The sequence below is a fragment of the Momordica charantia genome, assembly GCF_013281855.1.
Source record: "Momordica charantia cultivar OHB3-1 chromosome 9 unlocalized genomic scaffold, Mcharantia_2.0 BLBB01000009.1, whole genome shotgun sequence".
In the NCBI taxonomy this organism is placed as follows: domain Eukaryota; kingdom Viridiplantae; phylum Streptophyta; class Magnoliopsida; order Cucurbitales; family Cucurbitaceae; genus Momordica; species Momordica charantia.
In genome coordinates, this window is record NW_028275167.1 from 24,864,311 (window position 1) to 24,885,747 (window position 21,437).

At 34.0% G+C, this 21,437-nt stretch overlaps 4 protein-coding genes and 2 pseudogenes across 5 annotated transcripts; all 6 read left to right on the forward strand.

Moving 5' to 3' along the window:
- Positions 1 to 749: 749 nt before the first annotated feature.
- Positions 750 to 1,693, forward strand: LOC148209246 (RING/U-box superfamily protein). Its single transcript, XM_088117273.1, has one exon. It carries the CDS (start codon positions 906 to 908, stop codon positions 1,356 to 1,358), a length of 453 nt encoding a protein of 150 aa, XP_087973399.1. The 5' UTR covers positions 750 to 905; the 3' UTR covers positions 1,359 to 1,693.
- A 1,236-nt stretch (positions 1,694 to 2,929) lies between these two features.
- On the forward strand, positions 2,930 to 8,164 carry LEW3 (UDP-Glycosyltransferase superfamily protein). 2 transcript variants are annotated; one of them, XM_022291110.2, is made up of 9 exons: positions 2,930 to 3,366; positions 3,551 to 3,837; positions 4,415 to 4,601; positions 4,708 to 4,776; positions 4,889 to 5,082; positions 6,205 to 6,314; positions 6,406 to 6,657; positions 6,838 to 6,865; positions 8,053 to 8,164. In XM_022291110.2, exons 1-7 carry the CDS (start codon positions 3,067 to 3,069, stop codon positions 6,648 to 6,650), a joined length of 1,392 nt encoding a protein of 463 aa, XP_022146802.1. In that variant the 5' UTR covers positions 2,930 to 3,066; the 3' UTR covers positions 6,651 to 6,657; positions 6,838 to 6,865; positions 8,053 to 8,164. The 2 variants fall into 2 exon arrangements, with proteins under 2 accessions (XP_022146802.1, XP_022146801.1); XM_022291109.2 differs by lacking the exon at positions 8,053 to 8,164 and having other exon boundaries at positions 6,838 to 6,898.
- On the forward strand, positions 8,078 to 10,614 carry LOC111015920 (uncharacterized). Its single transcript, XM_022291111.2, has 2 exons — positions 8,078 to 8,219; positions 9,639 to 10,614. Exons 1-2 carry the CDS (start codon positions 8,178 to 8,180, stop codon positions 10,356 to 10,358), a joined length of 762 nt encoding a protein of 253 aa, XP_022146803.1. The 5' UTR covers positions 8,078 to 8,177; the 3' UTR covers positions 10,359 to 10,614.
- A 2,971-nt stretch (positions 10,615 to 13,585) lies between these two features.
- LOC111015918 (pentatricopeptide repeat-containing protein At1g43980, mitochondrial) lies at positions 13,586 to 17,109 on the forward strand. Its single transcript, XM_088117735.1, has 3 exons — positions 13,586 to 16,249; positions 16,344 to 16,780; positions 16,968 to 17,109. The coding sequence occupies exon 1, from the start codon at positions 14,243 to 14,245 to the stop codon at positions 16,136 to 16,138; it is 1,896 nt and encodes a 631-aa protein (XP_087973861.1). The 5' UTR covers positions 13,586 to 14,242; the 3' UTR covers positions 16,139 to 16,249; positions 16,344 to 16,780; positions 16,968 to 17,109.
- LOC111015895 (pentatricopeptide repeat-containing protein At3g26540 pseudogene) lies at positions 17,058 to 19,112 on the forward strand (annotated as a pseudogene).
- On the forward strand, positions 18,858 to 19,718 carry LOC148209247 (pentatricopeptide repeat-containing protein At1g43980, mitochondrial-like; annotated as a pseudogene).
- The last annotated feature ends 1,719 nt before the right edge of the window (positions 19,719 to 21,437 follow it).

Consider the following 21,437-nt stretch of genomic DNA (forward strand, 5'->3'; position numbering starts at 1 on the left):
CTAGAACCGAAAAAATAGAGTGGAGACAAAGACTAAATTTTCATGAGGACAAGGATGTGAAAGGACATCCTCACTCTAGTACGACACTATTGTCATCTCTACTCTTCATATAATTCTCTTTTTAGCATATCTCTTCAACTTTCTAACTTTTTCAAAGCATAAAGTGGTTATCAAACATGTTTTGTTTTGTTTTTCAAAAATATAGAACTAATAACAAAAAACCAAAAACTAAAAATCATTATCAAACGAGTTCTTAGGTTTTGTAGTTTATTAACGCTAAAGTTTAAATTACAAATATTAAATTATTGTATAAAAAATTTAAACTAAATTAAAAATTCGTTACAGAAATTAGAGCACCTTCGAAAGTGATTTTCAATCCTAAATAAAATAACTCATATAAAGTATTTTTATTATTTTCTTTTAAGTATAATAAACGAGGGTGGAAATTTGAACTAATGACCTCTTTACGAAAAATCGATGTCTTTATGACTTTTATCCATCAAAATATCTAATGAAAATTGTCAGCCAATCCGTTTGGTGGAAATGAAAAATGACATTTCTCCGAAAAAATATGAAAAATGACATGAAAATTATCGTCAATCATGTCACGCTTCCAAAACCAACATCCAAAACTATGAAAGGCAGCGATGAAGCTGTACTCCCACGCGCTCTAAACGCGAGTGAGCACGCCGAGATATTTCATATAATATCTGTACCACCAAAACGCAACTATCTTTGAACAAAAGAAATATCTAAGACTCAATTATTTATTCTCAGAAAAAGAAAATATCTGACTTCACACTGCTCCGAAAAACCCCCCAAAATTCTTTCCCCTGCTTCCTTCTTCCATCTCCATCCTCCGCCGCCACGATTCTCACCGTCCGATTGATGAATCGCCGATTAAAATGTCGACATCCCAAGTTTCCCCCTCGCTCCCCTGGCACTTCACAGAGTTCGACGACCGGATCTTCCAAATCCGCGGCCGGCCTTTCTTCTTCGTCGTCGTTCTGTTCGCCGTAATCCTTCTCGTTACCTTTATTTTCCTTTACGCCCGATGGGTCTGCAGATTCCACCGCCTCACGGCGTTCTCCGCCGCCGTTCCGCCGCCGCAAGGGCTCGATCCGGCCGCGATCCTCTGCCTTCCGATTACCCTGCACAAGCCGGCGGCGGCGGCGACGGCGGAGTGCTGTATTTGCTTGGGCGTGTTTGAGGAAGGGGACAAAGTTAAGGTTCTGCCGCCGTGCCGCCATTATTTTCACTCCGAGTGCGTCGACCAGTGGCTCCGGTCACAGTCGAGCTGCCCGCTTTGCCGAGTCTCTCTACGTGTCGATCTCTCTGCCAATCTTGAACAGGTCTGAAGCAACATTACAAGAGTTCGAACATACAATTTTCACTTGTATATCATGTTAAACTGCCAGTGAACTAAAAATAGTATTTTTTTTCATATTCTTATCACTTTTTTGAGAAAATTAGATTCCGTAGTAAACAAGTGATTATCAGTATTAATTAGATTCTCAAGTTAGACTAAGTATTAAATTAGTTTAAAAAATCTGAGTTTATAGATTACGATAATTTAGAAAATGTAGTAAAATGTATGAGGTGGCATTGGCTGTAATTTTCGTGAAAGAATGTGGAGTTTTGAGGTAGGTCAAAATTTGAGAATATTTGACTGTAATTTACATTACATTAAATACTTAGAGTGTTTGATTAATTAGTATAATATCTCTTAGAGATCTGACCAACAAATGGATTGAGGTTTCGAAATATGGTGTCTTTAACTTACTAGACTCAAACATTCCTAAGCTTTGTTTTATTTTTATTTTCGAAAAAATAAACAAAAAAATCATGAAAAAAGAAAAAGATGCCATGTGGACTACATGTGAAAGGAAAGTTCTCTCCCTAATGAAAAGGGCTTAAAAGAAATGAAAGATAAGGTATGCTCATGAGAGCGGAGTATGACGTTAAATTTGATAATCATATCTTCAATGAGAAGTTTTGAGGAGAAAAAAAAAAAACCAACAACAACAACATTAACATGATCATCATAAGGTTTTTTTTTTCCTCAGTTCAATAACATGTGGGAGAGGAAATTGAAACCTCTAATCTTTTGGTCAAAGTTATAATATTTTAACTATGTTTAATCGATGATCATAGTATTTCTTACTAAATGAAAGTATTACTTGATAAAATTATCCAACATGGCATAGGTCAACCATGAAAGCAACTATATATAAACTAAAATTTCAAATCGTATTTATAAATTTATATCGTAAAAATTTGATAATATTAAAAATTTAAGTTAAATGTTATAAAATGATGAAAGAAAAAAGTTTTTTTTTTCCAAATGACCAAGAAAAAATATGGCCGCCCTATGGAAAACAACTCTATTATTAAAAATTAAGGATTTGTTTGATAATTATTTCGTTTTCTATTTAGTTTTTAAAAAACGAGATGGTTTGATAACTAATTCAATTTTTTATTTTTAAAAAAGATTTTGAAATTCTAGTAAATTAAAAAAAATGATGTTTTTCATACTCTTTTTTTTTCTTCTAAATACTCCAAATGCTTTTTATTTTACTTATTTCTCTCTAACAAATTTATCTCACACTAAAATATTTTCTTCTCAAATTTATCTCTCTACAAAATTTATTTTTCTCTGTTTTGAATTTTTATTTTTACTTTTCTTTCTCACCAAAATTTTTATTTCTAATAAATTAGAAACAGGAATATATATGATTTTTGTTTTAAAAATAAAAATAAAAGACCAAAAAACTAAAAACAGAAATCCATTTTTTTCTAATTCTCTAACTCAGAGGCAGAAATGTACATTCGGATGGAGTGAAGTCGACGCCAATTTCTATTTTATATTGAAAAAAAAATCCAAAATGTTATTTACCTTTGTTTTAATTTAAAAAGAAAAGGAGAAAATACAAATCTACCCCGCCGACTAATCGCAATGGCTGGGCCTGAACAGAAACAAAGATAGATATCAATTACCTACGCCGACCGTGATTTCAATTGACCTCAAGATCTTCCGATCGAAATTTCTGCGATATTTTGAAGTTTATGGCCGGCGCATTGCTGCTGTGGATATTGATCACAGCTCTCGTTGCCTTAATTCGAAGAATTGGTTTGGGAATTCTTAATGGCCGGCGGAACCGGAAGAGAGCCGTCGGATTCTTCCATCCCTACACCAACGACGGCGGAGGCGGAGAGAGAGTGCTGTGGTGCGCCGTCAAAGCTATTCAGGATGAAAACCCTAGCCTCGATTGCGTCGTCTTCACCGGCGATCATGATGCTTCACCGGAGAGCTTGATGGCTCGTGCTGTCGATCGATTTGGCGTCAAACTTCTTTCTCCACCTCAGGTTCTTTCTTACTCGCTTTGATCTTGGATGCCGGAAAGTAAACTGCGGTTTTTGATCCTGTTCGCGAACATTTCTGCTGTTCAATCTTCTTGAAGTTATTTACTATACGATTTCCCCTCTTTTTATTTCACTGAAAGTATATCTGATCTATTACTTTTAAATCGAGTCTCGATTCCTCGCCTAGGTTGTGCATCTTCATAAGAGGAACTGGATTGAAGAAACAACTTATCCTCACTTCACTATGATTGGTCAAAGTCTTGGCTCCATCTATCTCTCATGGGAGGCCTTATGCAAATTCACTCCTCTATATTATTTTGACACTAGTGGATATGCGTTTACTTATCCTCTTGCTCGGTTGTTCGGTTGCATTGTTATTTGCTACACGCATTATCCTACCATCAGCTTGGACATGCTATCTCGTGTTCGTGGGAGGAGCTCAATGTATAATAATAACTCCTCAATTGCCAAGAGGTCTGGTTCATAACTTCTGCAGTTGGATGTTTTTGAAAAATTTTATGTCCTCTGGTTGCCAATGTATTTGTGCGCTTGTGATTGTGTTTATTGTTTTGTTTTGTTTTTCAAGGATTTAAACTATTTATCATTCGGGATTTTGAAGAATCAGAAGAGGATGTATTTTTTTTATTTGTGCTCATGGCTCTAATGTTTCTTGTGTTCATTCACTTAACTTCTTTCCTAATATTGATAGGAGGATGGACTTTTAGAAGGCCCAAATAATTGGCAACAGATTTAGAAGTCAATTTTATATTTTTGCAAGTTATACTTAATTGGATTTACTTTCCCTCAACTTTTGATGTTCTTTTTCCCTTCTTGCTTCCTTTCGGCCCCCTCATTTAGCATTTCCATAGGACACAACTGCTCCTCCGTAGTCTTACGAATGTGAATTTGGTGCTGTAAAAATCTTCTTGTCCAACTCAGCTCTGCATGTCCTTGATATTTGGTGATTTTATCCTTAATGTAATTTCATGAGAACTTTCTAGCAAATGTTGCATATTTTAGTGTTGTGTATGACAAATTTTCTCTGTGGCAGCTCGTGGCTCTCTCAATGCAAAGTTATCTATTATGTTATTTTTAGCTGGATGTATGGATTTGTGGGCTCATTTACCCATCTTGCAATGGTTAATTCTTCGTGGACTCGATCTCACATCGAAAAACTCTGGAAAATTCCAGACCGTACAAAGCGAGTTTATCCTCCATGTGATACATCTGTATTACAGGTTTGTCTTCTGATGTTCCCTGAAGAAATTTTATTGATCCTATCAAGTTCTCTCTATTGGTGAGTTCATTCCACTGGTTGCATATAACAAGCTGTTATCTGCACAGGCACTTCCTTTAGAACGACCCACTAGAACTCCAATAATTATATCTGTTGCTCAATTTCGTCCAGAGAAGGTGGGCCCTCTTATATGAACCTTATGATCCAAGGTACTAAAGTTCCATCGGCTCATACTTAGGGCCTTCAGTTGTTATCAAGTCTTTTGATTCCTGAAATTGATCATCTCAGGCACATTTACTCCAACTTGAGGCATTTTCAGTTGCCATCAAGAAGTTAGATGCAAGCTTAGTGAGGCCTAAGCTCCAGTTCGTGGGCAGTTGTCGCAATAACGCAGATGAAGAAAGACTCCAAAATTTGAAAAACAAGGCTGTTGAACTGAAGGTTGATGGGGATGTGGAATTCTACAAGAATTTAATGTACAGGTTAGTTCCTCTCAGAAAAGTTTCCCTTAGTATTGCTGTAGGAAAGGTTTCATTGCTCCCATTTATTGTTAGTCACTTGCAACTTAGTTTTTATTTCTATTATTTGTATGTTTTAAATATAGTTAAAAGTTTCAAGTGGCTAAAAGGGATAACATTATTTCCCTCCCGTGGAGTGTCTTATTTCCCATTATTTTATCTTTTTTTTGAAAGAGTATCCTAATATATTAATGGTCTCTGGTTTTCCTTGCAGTAACTTTTAATTGAGCTGCATTTGATCAGGATCATGGAATTCAAAATATTCTTAGTTCATATTTGAGGGTTTAGACAGTGATTTGAAATACATGCTCAATTTAATTTATTGACAATTTTATACTTCTTGAGCCATCTTGAGAGCAACTTGTTTTTAAAATAAGAAGGATGATAGGAACATAGAACACCAGCCGTACGCTTCTGTTTGTAACAGAAGAAAGGACAGAAAAAAGAAGAGTGATGGGGCTCATTTTGTAATAGTAGGTCACGGCAATAGGTCGTGAGGGAGGGTTATTTCTAAGGGGTAGGGACTTGTTTTACGGCATCTTCTGATTTCTTGTATTTTGGCCTTAGGGAGATTATCCTTGAGATTTGAGAAGTTAGAATTTTTGGCCTCTCAAAGAGCTGAGCTTGCTTTCTGTTTTGCGCCCTGTTTTGTGGGCGATTAATTAAGTATATTGCAGATAGGCCATCCGAGGCCTATCAAAGGACATCTATGTAAATGGCGGATACATGATACAAATTTGATAAACAATCCAACCACCTCTATGAAAAATCCTATAAAACAAGAGAACCCCACAATAGAAGTAGTTTTTTTTTCTAATGAGAAGAATAGACGTAAACTTCAAACTCAAACTGTTGACCTAGGCACTAACACTCGCTGGTTATATGACAATGATAAACAAGGACTCCAGAATTCTGTTTCCATTGGACCTCGAATGATTCAATAAAATGAATTCTACTTCAAACACCGAAATATTACTTTTTCCCGGTGCTAAGATCTGATTTGGACTTTGAACTTCATCTTGAACTGTAATTTGTTAACTTCTTATATTGGCTTTACAAGCTTTTGCAACTCCTGGATTCATGCAGAGACTTGGTGGACCTTCTAGGAGGCGCTGTGGCGGGAATTCATTCGATGACGGATGAACATTTTGGAATTAGCGTGGTGGAATTCATGGCTGCAGGAGCAATCCCAATTGGTGGGAGACTCATTTTTACTTCACTTTTACTTATTTTCCTTTTGGTTTATAAACCTTCACTGAAAATCCTATATTTTTCTTTTACTTTCAGCTCATAACTCTGCTGGACCAAAGATGGACATAGTTCTTGAAGAAGACGCACAACAAACTGGATTCCTCGCCACCAATGTGGATGAATATGCAGATGCCATCATGCAAATTGTAAGAATGCCCGAACCCGAGAGACTTAAGATGGCTGCTGCTGCGAGGAGACGTGCAGGGCGATTTTCCGAGCAAAAGTTTTACGAAGATTTCAAGGCAGCAATCCGACCAGTTTTAGGCTCGATTTCAAGGTGAAGAGCAAGTGGGTATTTGCTCTAAATACTGTAATTGATCTTCTGCTTAGTTTCTTAGTTCTAGTTTCTGAAATCTGAGCAAAGTAGGTTAAAGAACTTAGAGCTCTGATTTAATGTCCAAATCTTCTTTGACTTTACAATACCAAACCATTTTTCTATTCTGATGTATACTGTTTGTTTTGTAACAGAGAGTTGTAGGCATCTTACTTCTTCCGAGTAAGTTCAAATCTTCACCTCATATTTGTCTAATCATAGTGTGAAAATTCCCTTAAATTTTGGTTTGGAAAATTCCTTTTCCCATTGTATTGATTATGAAAATGTATGATCAAATTCATGCATAGTCTTGATTTTTCATAGATTATTAACTTTCCTCTCATAAGAAACAGTAAGCTTGGCATGATAATTTTTTGAAAAAAGTTCATTAAATAGAATTTTTTTTTAATTTTATCACATTAAACCTTAGACGCCCCCCAGGAGTAATCCATTTGACAAGGACTTGAGATCATTGGGGCGGATGCAGGTGTCTTTGGATATAGGAGAGCAAAGCTCCAACTCCTAATTATCCAAAAAAAAAGAAAAAAAAATCACATTAAACCTTAGATATGAATAAGTTATGAGATGAACATAACTCGTACAAGTAAAATAAAAGACTTCAAGTGAACACGTTTCATGAGATTCTTCTCAATTAATAAAAATTTAGTGTAATTATAGGTTTATTCCTTTTAACTTTTCTAATAAATTCCTTACTTAAAAATTAATAAATAATTAAACTTTCTAACTATGTATCTAAAAGTCTCTATACTCCTCGTTTCTTATCGAGAAGAAATCTATGCACTATAATTTTTTAATTTAAAAATATAACTGTTACACAAAGGGAATTTTTTAATATTACAAAAAATTAAACAATGTGTTAAAATATTTTTAAATCGAAACTAATTTTAAATATAATGCCCTTTTGAAAATCAAGGCATGATTTTTTGAAAACGATAGGATTTCAAGTCTCTTAAGATACTAACATGCTACAATTTCTTTTAAAATATGTGGTCCTGTGATGAGAGATTTTTTAGTATCGGTGGAGGTGGAGATTTGAATTAACTACTCCTCGCAGCTTGGATTCACAATATTTTTAAAGGTAGTTTTATTTTAAGAAGTATTTTTTAAAAATTTACAAATTCAAGACTAATTTAAATACACAGACTACTGTCAAAGTGAGCATTACTTTACCTCCAGTTGTTGTACTAAAAATAAATAAATAAATACACGGAGAATCTAGAATGAATCTATTATTATTCTAGATAGAGGGTGAAAAGGTAATTCTACTCCGAAGACCTGGAGTGACATACACGCGCCAAAATGGAGCGTGAAGCGGGAAAATCCCTGATCCTCTTGATTCTGGATTACAGGCCATTCGCCATTTTATTACCCACAAAAATACTCAAAATGAAGGAACCATTGGCCATCGGAGGAGCTGTTTCTCCTCTCTAAATCCTCCTTCTCTATGGTTGGGCCTTAAAACCAATCTCCATTAATGGCTGTTTCTCTGAATCTACTCGCCGCCTTCAACTCAACGGTACCACTCTCTCTTTTTCTACTTCAGTATCTATGAACGAACTGCATCCCCTTATTGTTTTTGTTTGTTTCGAACGATTCGCTTTTTTGAGATCATTTACATTTGTTCTGTGGCGATTTTGGTTGAAATTGGATGATAAATCGACCTAAGCACGGAAAGGAGCTTAAAATTTTGATGAGATTTGAAGATTCTTATTCTTTGTTAAGTGATGTTGGAGACAGTGTTCCTGGTGCTGTTTTAGGTTTCTGTAATTTTCTTTTGATAAATTCAATAGTGTGAAATGGGATTTCTCTCTTCCGTTTTATATTTACTGTATGATTGCTCAAGAACTTTAAAGTTCTCTGTATTTGAATTGGAATATTTCTCAAGCGTCTGAGATACATACTGTGCCACTGTGGTGGGTTTGGGAGGGTGTTCCTTGTCTAAATTGAGATGTAGAGAGAACAGCCAAATCATGGCAATATTTGATATAAATATCAACAAGCTAAAGTGTTGGAATTAGGAGGACTCTAGAAATCAAATCATTAGACCAAAAAATGAATGTTCTGTTTTGAAATGAGTAAGATACCGACATTGGAATGGCAGCATCAACAATATCCTGAGCTGAAAGGGGAAATTGCAAAGAAAAGTTGATTTCTCAACTTAGTCCTGTAGACCCTTTAAAGTTTCATGTCTAGTCTGAAACACTTGAAGGTCGCCTAAAAATAGATTCCTCGTTTCCCTCTGAACGGCTAGTGATCTGTTGAGTTTATGTCGCCTTCATAATTTCATTGTTATGATAAACTTGGCAGAGCATCTGGATATGAAACTTTAAGTTCAACTGGTATTACTGATAAGTTTTTCATACTTAATGTTCTCTTGAGCTTAAAAGATCAAGTACTGAACATTCATTTGAATCATCATTGGGTCCAACTAATGCCTTAAAGCTTTTTATGCCTTCTCTGTTCTGTTTGTTCAGTACTTAATTACTTAGGTTAAATATTACAAGTTTAGTCGCTCAACTATGTGTAGTAGATCCTTGAATTTTAAAGTTTCTTATAGATCTCTAAATTTTCAATTTTGTGTCTAATAGGTCCCTAACTTATAAGATATTTTTAAAAACTTGTGGACCTATTAAAACCAAAATTCAAAGGTCAAAGGTCTCGTTAGACACTTTTAGGGTCATATCATGCACAAATTTAGAAGTTATGGGACCTATTAGACACATCAAGTTTAGGAACATATTAGAAAAAAAATCGAAAGTTCAGATATGTATTAGACATTTTTTCAAGTTATTTAGGGACCTATTAGATATGCTCATGGAAGTTTAGGACTAGTCTAGTAATTTAACCATTACTTTATGACATGTCAACTACATTATATTTGTTCTAGCCATCATAATCTTGGTGGTTGTGGTTCCCTTAATTATTCCTACTTCAGAAGTTGCAAACCACCAATGAGAACATTTCGAGACCCTCATTTCCAAAGGTCAACAAACTGACAACCTTCTACGGGACGTATGGCACAAGAGGAATTGCAAAGGAGAGAAGACAAGGATTGTCTCTTTCTCTTGCAGCTGCAGGCAGCAACCAGGTAGACACAGACACCAATGAGAAAGGTTCTGGAATTACTGGAAGAACTCTTCCCGACGACGATTCCTCCGCTGTGAATCAACCGCCTTTGGATGCTTCGGCAGAAAGCATAGTTTCTCAACTAAGTGTTAACAACAATGAGTCTTCCTATGAGGCTTCCAATGGACAAGGACTGTCTTCAAATCAGAGTCCAGGTACAAGCTCATCTCCTGATTCACAATCCACAAGAAAGTCTCCATTAACTGCAAGAGAAAGACTAAGGGCAGCCCGTGTCCTTAGCCGTTACAACAACGAATCCAAGCCATCCAAATCCGACATGGGCAGCAAAGTTTTGGAAGCTTTACGGGAGAACGATCAAGGGAAGAAAAGGACGAGGCTTCCAGAAGCCCCTACAAATCTGTTCGATGATAGCAAGCGAGGGATGCCGAAACCAGGCTGGACTTTTCAGTTTCCCGGGGGTTCAGATCTGTTTGTCATCGCCTTTTCCTTTGTTTTCATCAGTACAGTGATGTTTGCTACCACTTACATTGTGTGGAAAGTTGGTGCAATTCATTTTAATGAGTACTGAAGTGCACTAGAAAGAGGTTAGTAGTTCAAGCTCAGAAAGTTGTTCTCTTGCTAGAAATAGTTATTTGATTTTCCTCTTTATGATACACTTGGCTGCTCATATCTTGTTGCTAGGTTCCATAGTCATTAATTTTTTTTTTATTTTTTATAGTCTTGAATGTACAAAAGCTGTTTGCTCAACATTTTGATTAGTGTAATTTTGTTATAGTTCTTGAACGATAAACAACGTTGAAGAATCGAGGACTCGTTTCGTTTCATCTGGAAAATTGTCAGATCGTTTAAGTTAAAGGATCATTTTAGCTCCTACAGTTTGTACCTGGTTTCAATTTTAGGTCCTATAGATTTAAAAGTTCTCATTTAGTCCTTGTAATCGGGTTAATCTACCAAAACGTCATCGTCTTGTGTAGCTCGTTTTCTCCAAACATGGAAGGGTGAGATGATGAATCTTCTTCCAAATAAAACATGTAAACGTAATAAAACTATTAACTTCTAGTAACGACAATAATGTTTTAGGAGATTTGATACAGAGACCAACTTGAAATCAAATACAAAAGTCTCTAAGGACTAAATTGGTAATTTTACCTATCTTTTACCTCCCACTATGGATAAAAGCTTCAATAAAATGTATAATTGGGATCTATTTCTGGAGGTATTTTATCAAAAACCCCTTCAGTTAGTTTATCACCATCAAATTAGAAATTGGGTGAAACAAAAATTTTATTTTTCTGTTGTGAAAATTTGTTTGAATAGTACTTTTGTTAAATTATATTTTCATTCTAATATTTTTATGTTGTAACAATAGTCTATGACTTTTTTTTTCTGTCAATAATATATGTCTTGATTAGTTAGAGCTATGCTAATAATCATGGTCGCTTAACAATATTATTCTTATCTATATGTATACTATATCTAAATGGGGTTATGGAGGAAAATTTTTACCTCCCCATTTTGCCCCCAATACGAGAGATCCAAAAAATTTGTGACCATTCAATGAAACAAGGAGTTTAATCCAAAAGAGTTGTAACTGTTAGGTGTGTTGAGAGAAGTTAATTCTTGAGAATCCAAAAACATATTTAATCGATTAAGATGTAGAGTAACAAAATTATGTATTCGTATTATTTTCAACTTTTATGTTTTTTAGATTATTTTAATATTTTTATGTGGTTTACTTTTAAGTTATATATTGTGTTTTAATATTTAGTTAATGTTGTTTTCAAGTTTGATTTAATATTTAATATTTTTAGTTTTTTTAATATCAAAACATTATTTCTTTAACTACATAATATTACATTAACGTACCATCCATTTTTTAAATTGTCTAATAGTTTTGTATCCATATTTAGATTAAGAAAGTTGCTAATAATTGTGCTATAGATTGTATTTTTTTAATTATTATTATATTTAAATGGTGTAGTATAATTTATATTTATCCTTTTAAAAATAGAAAAAATATATTTGATTTTTCAATTTTAGAAAGTAGCTTAAGAGTAAAAATAAGTAATTTTATTTGTTCCGATCATTTAATATTTAATTATAATTTTGACAATCTAACAAATTATTTCACTACTGTTCGAATTTTTAGTTACATAATTTGATTTAATTTATTATGTTTCAATTAACAATAGATTTGATTATCAAAAATTGATAACCACATTAATTATTTCAATTTTATAGTATATTCAATGTTTTTTATACCTCTTATTTTATTGTTTTAGTTTGAAGACTATACCTTTTTTATTGAAAATGTCAACAAATAGTAATATATTTTATTTGAAACAAAATATTAGTATCACTTATAAGTTTCGATGAATTGTTATTCTATATGTTAAATTGGTAGATATATTAAATATATTTTATTTGAAATAAAATATTAGTACATTTAAAAATTCTATTTTATATGTTAAATTATTAGAAATATTATATTAAAATATTTATAACCACGTGCAATGCAAATTCACACGATACTAACTAGTGCTTCTAAAAATCTCAATTTTGTTCTTATACCTAAAAGACTTTTACCTTTTCTGAAACTAAAAGGAAAAAAAAAAGACTTTTACTAAAATAAAATATATTTTAAAAGTATCAGAAAGCTTAAAATTTACAAAAATAAAATATATCAAGAAAAGTCATGTTTATTCTATATTTGGAAAAAAAAGTGCAAAGTTGCAATATTCTTTACCTTTTCTGAAACTAAAAGGAAAAAAAAAGACTTTTACTAAAATAAAATATATTTTAAAAGTATCAGAAAGCTTAAAATTTACAAAAATAAAATATATCAAGAAAAGTCATGTTTATTCTATATTTGGAAAAAAAAGTGCAAAGTTGCAATATTCTTTAAGATACATATTAGGCTAAATATGTTTTATGTTCTGTTTGGCCGGTCGGATTTTGAAGGAATTCAAAATTATGATGGATTTCAAATGAATTCCATTGGTTGGTACCACATAATTTTGAGCCAAATTTCAAATCCTATTTTCGGATTTTGCAGTATTTCATAGAATTTCGAGGTTAAATATCGTCATATTTTAATTTCTAATTAATAAATTTAGACTAAAAGTCCAATTCAGTAAAATTTTTATTTTCTTTTCATTTCTCGTAAACATCCAAATAAAGAAATCTAATTTAATTAGTTTCAAATCATTCTCGTTCCAAACAAAATAAAGAATTTAAAATCATTTCTCGAATTTCAAATAATTCAATAAAGAGAGGGTTAGTCTCTAAAAGGTCCAATTTTATTGCATTTTTCGATTAAATCAAACTCATGGAGGTGGAAGTCTTGAAAATGGTCTGGTGCATTTTATTTATTTTGTAAAATTGAACCCATTGAGGTCGCAACTTTGAATAAAAAGTACGGTACATATTTTGCATTTTTCAGAAATCAAACCCAACAGATACGAAGCCTTGAATAAAGGTCCAATGCACTTTTCAGTTAAAATCAAATTCATCACAGTCGAAACCCTTAATTAATGTCTTATTATTTCTCAGTTAAATCAAACAATGTCGAATGCTTTCATGGAGTTTCGACTCCCGAACAAGCACATGAATATCCTAATGTACCTTTGTGTACATACAAATCTTTGTGTTTAATTCATCATAATAATTATAAAATGAACAATAATGAAATTTTCAGGCCAAATATTCTCATAAATTCGAAGCTTTGTTTCAAAAAGGTAAAAGACGACTTTGCCCTTGTTTTTTATTATCAAAATTCGTAAAGCTTTTATTTTGGGTTCCATGCATTTTGGAGGTGAAGACCAAGTGGGTATTTGCTCTGAATACTGTAATTGACCTTCTGCTTAGTTGTTCTTAGTTCTAGTTTCTGAAATCTGAGCAAAGTAGGTTAAAGAACTTAGAGCTCTGATTTAATGTCCAAATCTTCTTCGACTTTACAATACCGAACCATATGTATACTGTTTGTTTTATAATAGAGAGTCGTAGGCATCTTACTTCTTCCTTCTTCCGAGTAAGTTCGAATCTTCACCCCATATTTGTCTAATCATAGTGGAAAAATTCCCTTAAATTTTGTAATTGCTTCTCGATTAATAAAAAATTAGTGCAATTATAGGTTTATTCTTTTGATAAATTCAATAGTGTGAAATGGGATTTCTCTCTTCTGTTTTATATTTACTGTATGATTGCTCAAGAACTTTAAAGTTCTCTGTATTTGAATTGGAATATTGCTCAAGCGTCTGAGATATATACTGTGCCACTGTGGTAGGTTTTAGGGTGTTCCTTGTCTAAGCACGGAAAGCCTTTAACTTAAAGTAGGTTTTGAAGAGGATGATGTTATTTCAAGCTCTTTAATTGACATGCATATTCATAGTGGCTATATTCTACCGTTGGTCGAACCCAAGTTTCGTTATTCATAGTGGCTACCGTATTTGTATGTGCCTCCTACTGAAGAAACTTGTTGGTGCGCATAGAGCTTCCATTTCTCTGTATTCTCAGTTGATAGACCAATGTTTAGCACTAAGATCTGTTCATATTGCGAAAACAATCCATGCTCAGTTGGTAAAGCTTGGCCTTAACAACAATACTTTTTTGGGCAATCGATGTCTTCAGCTATACGGGTTATTTGGTCCCGTTCATGAGGTATTGAAAGTATTTCATGACATTAAAGAGAAGAATTTTATATCCTGGAACATATGCTTGAAGGGCTTGTTTCAATTTGGTGATATTAAAGGTGCATGCCAGTTGTTTGATGAAATGACTGAGAGAGACACTGTTTCATGGAACTCCATGATTTCTGGCTATGTCTCATCTGGGTTTGGTGATAGTGCTATGGCTGTTTTTCTGGATATGCAAAATGCTGGTTTTAGATCAAGTGAGTATACATTTTCCATTTTGATGTCACTTGTGTCGTGTACTCGTCATGGTAAGCAAATTCATGGTAGTATGATTCGTAGTGGTGTGGATGTGTCTAGTGTGGTGCTTGGGAATTCGTTAATTGATATGTATGGAAAAGTTGGCCTTGTTGATTATATGTTTGCCATATTTTTTACAATGGAAAAGGTGGATGTTATTTCTTGGAACTCTTTGATTTTGGGCTGCCACAGATCAGGCTTTAGAGTATTGGCACTAAATCAGTTCTCTCTAATGAGAACCACTGAGCACTCTCCTGATGAGTTCACTGTATCAACAGTGATGAGTGTCTGTTGTGGCCTCCAAGCGTTTGATTTTGGTAAGCAAATTTTTGCTTTCTGTTTCAAGATGGGATTTACTTCTAACAACATTGTCCTTAGTGCTGCTATTGACTTGTTTTCCAAATGCAACAACTTGAAGGATTCAGTGCAGCTTTTTGAAGAAACCAATCGATGGGATCCAGCTCTTTGTCATGTCATGATCTCAAGCTTTTCCTGGCATGGTCATTTGAGGGATTCTCTGAGGCTTTGTGTTTATACCTTGAGGGAGAACCTGAGGCCAACTGAGATTACACTCAGCAGTGTGCTGAGCTCTATCTCAGTCTTCACACCTGTGGAGTTGGTTAGTCAAATCCACAATTTGGTTCTTAAGTTGGGTTTTGAATCTGACGCCATTGTCGCTAGTTTGCTAGTAGACATGTATGCTAAAGTTGGTTCAGTTGATAATGCCATGAAAGTCTTTACAGATATGCCTGTAAGAGATTTGATATCTTGGAACACTATGATTATAGGTCTGGTTAAGAATGGCAAATACATTGAGGCCCTTCACACTTTCAAAAGTTTGGTTTTGGAAGGTGTACTGGCAGATAGGATAACACTAGCAGGGGTGTTATTAGCCTGCAGCCGTGCAGGTTTTGTCGACGAAGGGTTGGCCATCTTCTCTGTGATGGAGAAGAAACACGTAGTCGCACCGAGGAACAAGCATTATGCGTGTGTGGTGGACTTGCTGAATCGTACTGGTAAATTTGAAGAAGCAGTTAACATTATCAAAACAACAACATGCCAACCAACTCCTACATTTTGGAAATCACTCCTTAATGCCTGTGCAATTCATGGAGACTTGAACTTCATTGAAAGAGTTGCAGAAACTGTGATGAAGCTGGATCCACAATCATCCCTACCGTATTTCGTGCTGGCTCAAGCTTACGCGATGAGAGGTCGATGGGAAAGTATGGTTCGTGTCAAGACGGCCATGGAGAATATAGCTGTGCAGAAGACGAAGGCGTGCAGCTGGGTTGTGATAAAAGATAATGTATATGCTTTTGAGAATGACCGATTACAACAACTTCAAGGCAAAAATTTCGTTTCGGCATTGGATTTACTTATTTGGGAGACAGAAGATGAATATATGTGTCTATAAACAGGGGGAACAATACATTAGAAATGTCTTGTTATATTCATGATCTGAGGATAAACCTTGATTCAGTGTATGAATATAATTGCGACAGATCTCTTGATTTTCACTTGTTTGGTGAGTAACTTGAAACTCATTGATTCAATTCACTTGTTTTGATCTTTGCTTGACTTTTTTTTTTTTAATGATATCTTCTTTGGAAATAAAACAGGTAAGATAAGTTCTTGAATTACATCAAAGATATGGCATTGCCGTTGGAATTGCTATTGGGCTGCATTTTTTGCATGAAGAATGTCTTATAGGTCCTTTAATACATAGAGATGTCCATCGAAGCAACATACTGCTCGCACATGATTTTGTTCCATAATCCGAAAGTGACTTGGGAGGAGAAGGAGGAGTGTCAGGATTCTAGTTGCCCCTCATCCCATGACGAAGTGTGGAAATCATGGCGGCCTTGATTGAGTGCCCCTCTAAAATCCCTGGCAAACTCGGGCTCGGGATCTTGTACAATGGGAAGCCCCTCTTCTCTTCGTCTATTGCTCGAGCGATAGCAGCAAATTGCAGGCTCGAGAGACCTAAAATATGAAAATATGAAAATGGAAGGACTCCAAGAAGAAGTCAAGCCGGAGGCCAAGAAAAGCGAGCTTGGTAAATAATTAATCGCATCCTTTTCTTCTATTACTATATAGGCTTTTCAAGGCTTGGTCATCAAACCATTAATGTTAAATTTTTCCAGCTTCCTAGATTTGTGGTCGATTTTTTTTGTTCTGGAGCAATTATGATTAGATTTTAATAGATCCATTAAAATTTGACTCTAAATTTATAATTTACGCAGAATATTATTTCGGTGGGTGCTTACCTGTGCGCCAATCAAAAGAATGTACCGTTATGCGAGGGATTCAAGTTCCAGCCGTTCGATTGATTCATGGGTGTGACTGCTGCCTCAATACTCAGTCGCCTCTTCCAAATTAGTCCTCCTCTCGCACGCTTGTTGAGGCTCGAAAGGTTGAGTCTCATTTGGTTATGTTTCGCCCCACGTCGCCTATTTTTCTGTTGAATCAAGCCATTGAAGCCTATGGTAAATGTGGGTGTTTGGAGGATGCAGGGGAGTTGTTCGAGGAAATGCCTCATAGAGATGGGGGATCGTCGAATGCGATGATAACAGCATATACCCAGAATGGGTATGCTTTGGGAGCATTGAATTTGTTTTCGGATATGAATGAATCTGGTGTTCGTGCTACTGAGATATTTTTAGCCAGTATTCTTGGGTCTTGCGGAGCTGCATTGGCTCTTCACTTTTCGAGGCAAATTCACGGGCATATTGTGAAATCTTGCTTCCTTGGCATTGTAATTCTTGAGAATTCTCTTGTTGATGTCTATGGAAAGTGCAGGCTTATAAATGATGCACGCAGCATATTTGATGAAATTTAGAAGTGCGATGAATGTGAATGTTAGGTGTTATCTTGAGGTGGGCAATGGAAGAGAGGCAGTGTCGTGTCGATGTTTTACCAAATGTTCCGAGAAGAAGTGATTCCATTGAGTTTTACCTTTTCTTGCTTGTTCAAGTATGGCAGCACTTGTACAAGGTATGCAAATTCATGGTGGTGTAGTTAAAGTAGGTTTTGAAGAGGATGATGTTATTTCAAGCTCTTTAATTGACATGCATATGAAGTGTGGAACATTAGAAAATGCTCACCAAGTATTTAACCAGCCCAATTCAAGTAATCTGATTTCCTGGACTTCACTGTTACATGGATACATGCTAGGAAAGTCCAAAAGCTAGGGAGCTTTTCAATGAAATGCCTGAACGCAATGTGATTTCATGGAATGCTATGTTGGCAGGATATGTTGATTCCTCTCAATGGGAAGAGGCGTTAGACTTTGTCCATTTGATGTGCAGTTCGATTAAGGAAATTGATCACGTAACTCTTCGCCTGATACTGAATGTGTGTACCGACCGTCTAGATGTTGCAATAGGGAAGCAGGTTCATGGTTTTGTTTATAAAATTGGTTTCTATGCTGATCTCTATATTGGTAGTGCTCTTCTTGCATGTATGGTAAATGTGGGAGCTTGAAAAGTACCAGGGTTTGGTTTTACCGAATGAGTCAATGGCGAGATGAAGTTTCCTGGAATGCTCTGGTGTCACTAGCTATGCTCGTCGTGGCATGAGTGAACAGGCCATGACGGTTTTATCAGAGATGCAATGGGAAACAACTCCTAGTAAATTCACTTTTGCAACTATTTTATGAGCCTGTGCAAACACTTGTGCAATAGAGCAAGGCAAGCAAATCCATGGCCTCATGATTAGGAGTAAATTGTGAGAGAGACATTGTAATTACCGGAGCTTTAGTTGACATGTACTGCAGATGCCTTTATCTTGAGTACGCTCTCAAGGTTTTTGAAAATGCATCTTCCCGTGATGTGATTCTGTGGAACTCTATAATTTTAGGATGTTGCCACAACAAAAGGGACGATAGTAATCGAGTTATTTCGATTGATGACAATGGAGGAAGGCGTGAAACCAGGCCATGTGACCTTTCAAGGTATTTTGCTTCCTTGTGTATATGAAAATCTTGTTGAGTTGGGTAGGTAGTATTTTGATTCAATGAGTGACATACCTCGACTGGAGCACTACGAGTGCATGAATGCGACATTGAATCATGGACAAGCTAAAAAATTTAGAAAATACTTGGCTCCTCAACAGTAAAGAACAATCATTGTCTTAAACTATATGGGTTGTTTGGTCTCGTTCGACGTTCATGGGGTATTGAAAGTTTTTCATGAAATTAAAGAGAATGACATTATATCCTGGAACATATGTTTGAAGGGTTTGTTTCGATTTGAGTGATGTTGAAGGTCCACGCCATCTGTTTGATGTAATGACGGAGAGAGACATTCTTCCGTGGAACTTCCATGATTTCTAACTGCCTCGTCTAGGTTTGTTGATATTTTTTCTCGAAATGCAAAACGCTGGTTTTAGATCGAGTGAATATATGGGTGTGTTTGGGAGTAGAATTAGTGATTTTGAAAAATTAAATCTCTTTTTTCAAAATCATCGTTCGAGTGATACCTTAAAAATCAATTTAAAGTGATTTTGTCAAAATCACTTTTACTATTATCAAAATCACTTTCCTTCCTATTATCATATTTAGAAAATTAAAAAATTGATTCTACGAAAGTTTAAAATCAACTTAAAATCATTTTTAAATGATTTTTTAGGTATCACTTGTATGATGATTTTGGAAAATCAATTATGTTTAAATTTCTTTTTTCAATATCATTAATTCTATCCTAACTTCCAAACATATCCTACGATTTTCATTTTGCTGTCACTTGTGTCATGTACTCGTCATGATAAGCAAATTCATGGCAGTATGATTTGAAGTGATGTATAGAAAAGTTGGCATTGTCGATTTATATGTTTGTCATATTTTTTACAATGGAAAGGTGGATGTTATTTCTTGTAACTCTTTGGTTTTGGGCTGCCACAAACCAGGCTTTAGAGTATTGGCACTAAATCAGTTCTTTCAAGTGAGAACGACTGAGCAGCCAACGTCAATTCCGACCCTTCTTTTTTCAAACTAAGAGTGTGTTTGAGAGTGATGGTAAAATAAATGATTTAAAAAAAAGAAATTTAAGTATAATAAAAATCAATATCCAAATAATACTTTAAAAATCAATTTAGAATGATTTTAAGTTTTCTTAAAATTAATTTTTTTAATTTGTCAAACATGATCAATTGAAATGGGAGTAATTTTGACTATAGTCAGACTCTCAAACGTACCCTAAGTCTATTTTGATCTTTTTGTTTTCAATTTTAGTTTATTTTAGCCACTGATGTTGGTATTCTCCCGTTTATAAAAAAAAATTGCTAATTTTCTAAAATTACTTTTCATTATTTTGTATTTTATAAACGGTTCAAAAATTATATTTTATAAACTGTTCAAAAATTATCTTTTATTATTTTATTTTTATTTTTGTCAGTCTATTGGTTTTAAAGTATTTTATAAAACAAATCAGGATTGCAGTACAATTCTTAAATAAAAAAAGAAAACTGAAAAAGAGCACATGAAAACAAAATGTTATTTTTGTTCTAAACCAATTTTAGAAATTATTTTGTTAATAAGTTTTCTAGATTTAGAAAGTTGTTTTTGCTTTTAAAAAATAGAAAACTATTTCTAAAACTATCTTTAGTTTTTTATTGCTAGAACGTCATCTCTTTACACATGAAAAAAAATAGTCTCAAACTAACTATTTTGGAGTAATGGTAAAATGAATAATTTTGAAAGGAAAAAAATTAAGTATAATTTATTTTTTAAAATCAATTTAAGATAATTTTTCAAAATCATCAAGTGATACCTTTACAAATGATTTTAAACTTCCTAAAACCAATTTTTTTATTTGTCAAACATGATAAGTGGAAACCGGAATGATTTTGACAGAAGTGATTTGTTGTGCCAAAATCACTCTCAAACACACCTAAAATTCTATCGCATATCTATAGTATCTTGTTAAATTAGTTCAAAATTTAAAGATGAAATTATTATCTTAATTAGATCAATCGATATTGAAATATCCTAATATAAATCTAAAAGATGAAGAGAAATTTGAAAGTTTCTAATAATTATGAAAGAAATTAATGAATTAAAAGGGTGACCCAACTAATTAGTAACCACTATCCAACTAATACTCAACTCATAACCACCCAACCCAACTAATAATCATCCAACATCATGTTTAAGATATATGTTAGAAACACAAAATCAATTGGTTTGTGGTTTATGATTTGTAAATATTACATAAAATATGAGTTTAATAAGTATGAGTTAGTTTATGGTAGCTTATGGGATTAACCGAGATAAATTGGTTTGTCGGTAGAAATATCGAGATCTTCAATTTCATGAAAATATCAATAGAAATAGCAATAAAATGACGTCGATGTATATTTTTTATAAGGTTATAAAAAATAAAAGAGGTAAAAAATATTTAAATTCACGAATAAGCATTTTGACATTTATAAATGAATTTAAAAGGATTAATATTAATATTATATATATTAGTGATATTATCGTTTTTCCCTTTTTTTTTTGTGATTAACCAAGATTTTAAATTTGGATGAAAACTTAAAAATAATAATAATAATAATAATAATAATAATAATTCAAATCTTCCTACTCACCTAATTTAAAAGTTAAAAAAAAAAAAATTGCTACATGACACGTACGGTGCAATACAATACAACAAAGAACTAAGAAGGCGGTTAACAAACGTCCAAGGGGGCCACGTCTGTAATTATACGTTGTT

Coding starts and splice junctions, on each gene's coding strand:
- LEW3 (XM_022291110.2), top strand. CDS start 3,067: ATGGCCGGCGCATTGCTGCTGTGGATATTGATCACAGCTCTCGTTGCC. Junction 4,777..4,888: donor CTCAATTTCGTCCAGAGAAG/GTGGGCCCTCTT, acceptor TGATCATCTCAG/GCACATTTACTCCAACTTGA. Junction 5,083..6,204: donor TACAAGAATTTAATGTACAG/GTTAGTTCCTCT, acceptor GGATTCATGCAG/AGACTTGGTGGACCTTCTAG.
- LOC148209246 (XM_088117273.1), top strand. CDS start 906: ATGTCGACATCCCAAGTTTCCCCCTCGCTCCCCTGGCACTTCACAGAG.
- LOC111015918 (XM_088117735.1), top strand. CDS start 14,243: ATGTGCCTCCTACTGAAGAAACTTGTTGGTGCGCATAGAGCTTCCATT.
- LOC111015920 (XM_022291111.2), top strand. CDS start 8,178: ATGGCTGTTTCTCTGAATCTACTCGCCGCCTTCAACTCAACG. Junction 8,220..9,638: donor TCGCCGCCTTCAACTCAACG/GTACCACTCTCT, acceptor TTCCTACTTCAG/AAGTTGCAAACCACCAATGA.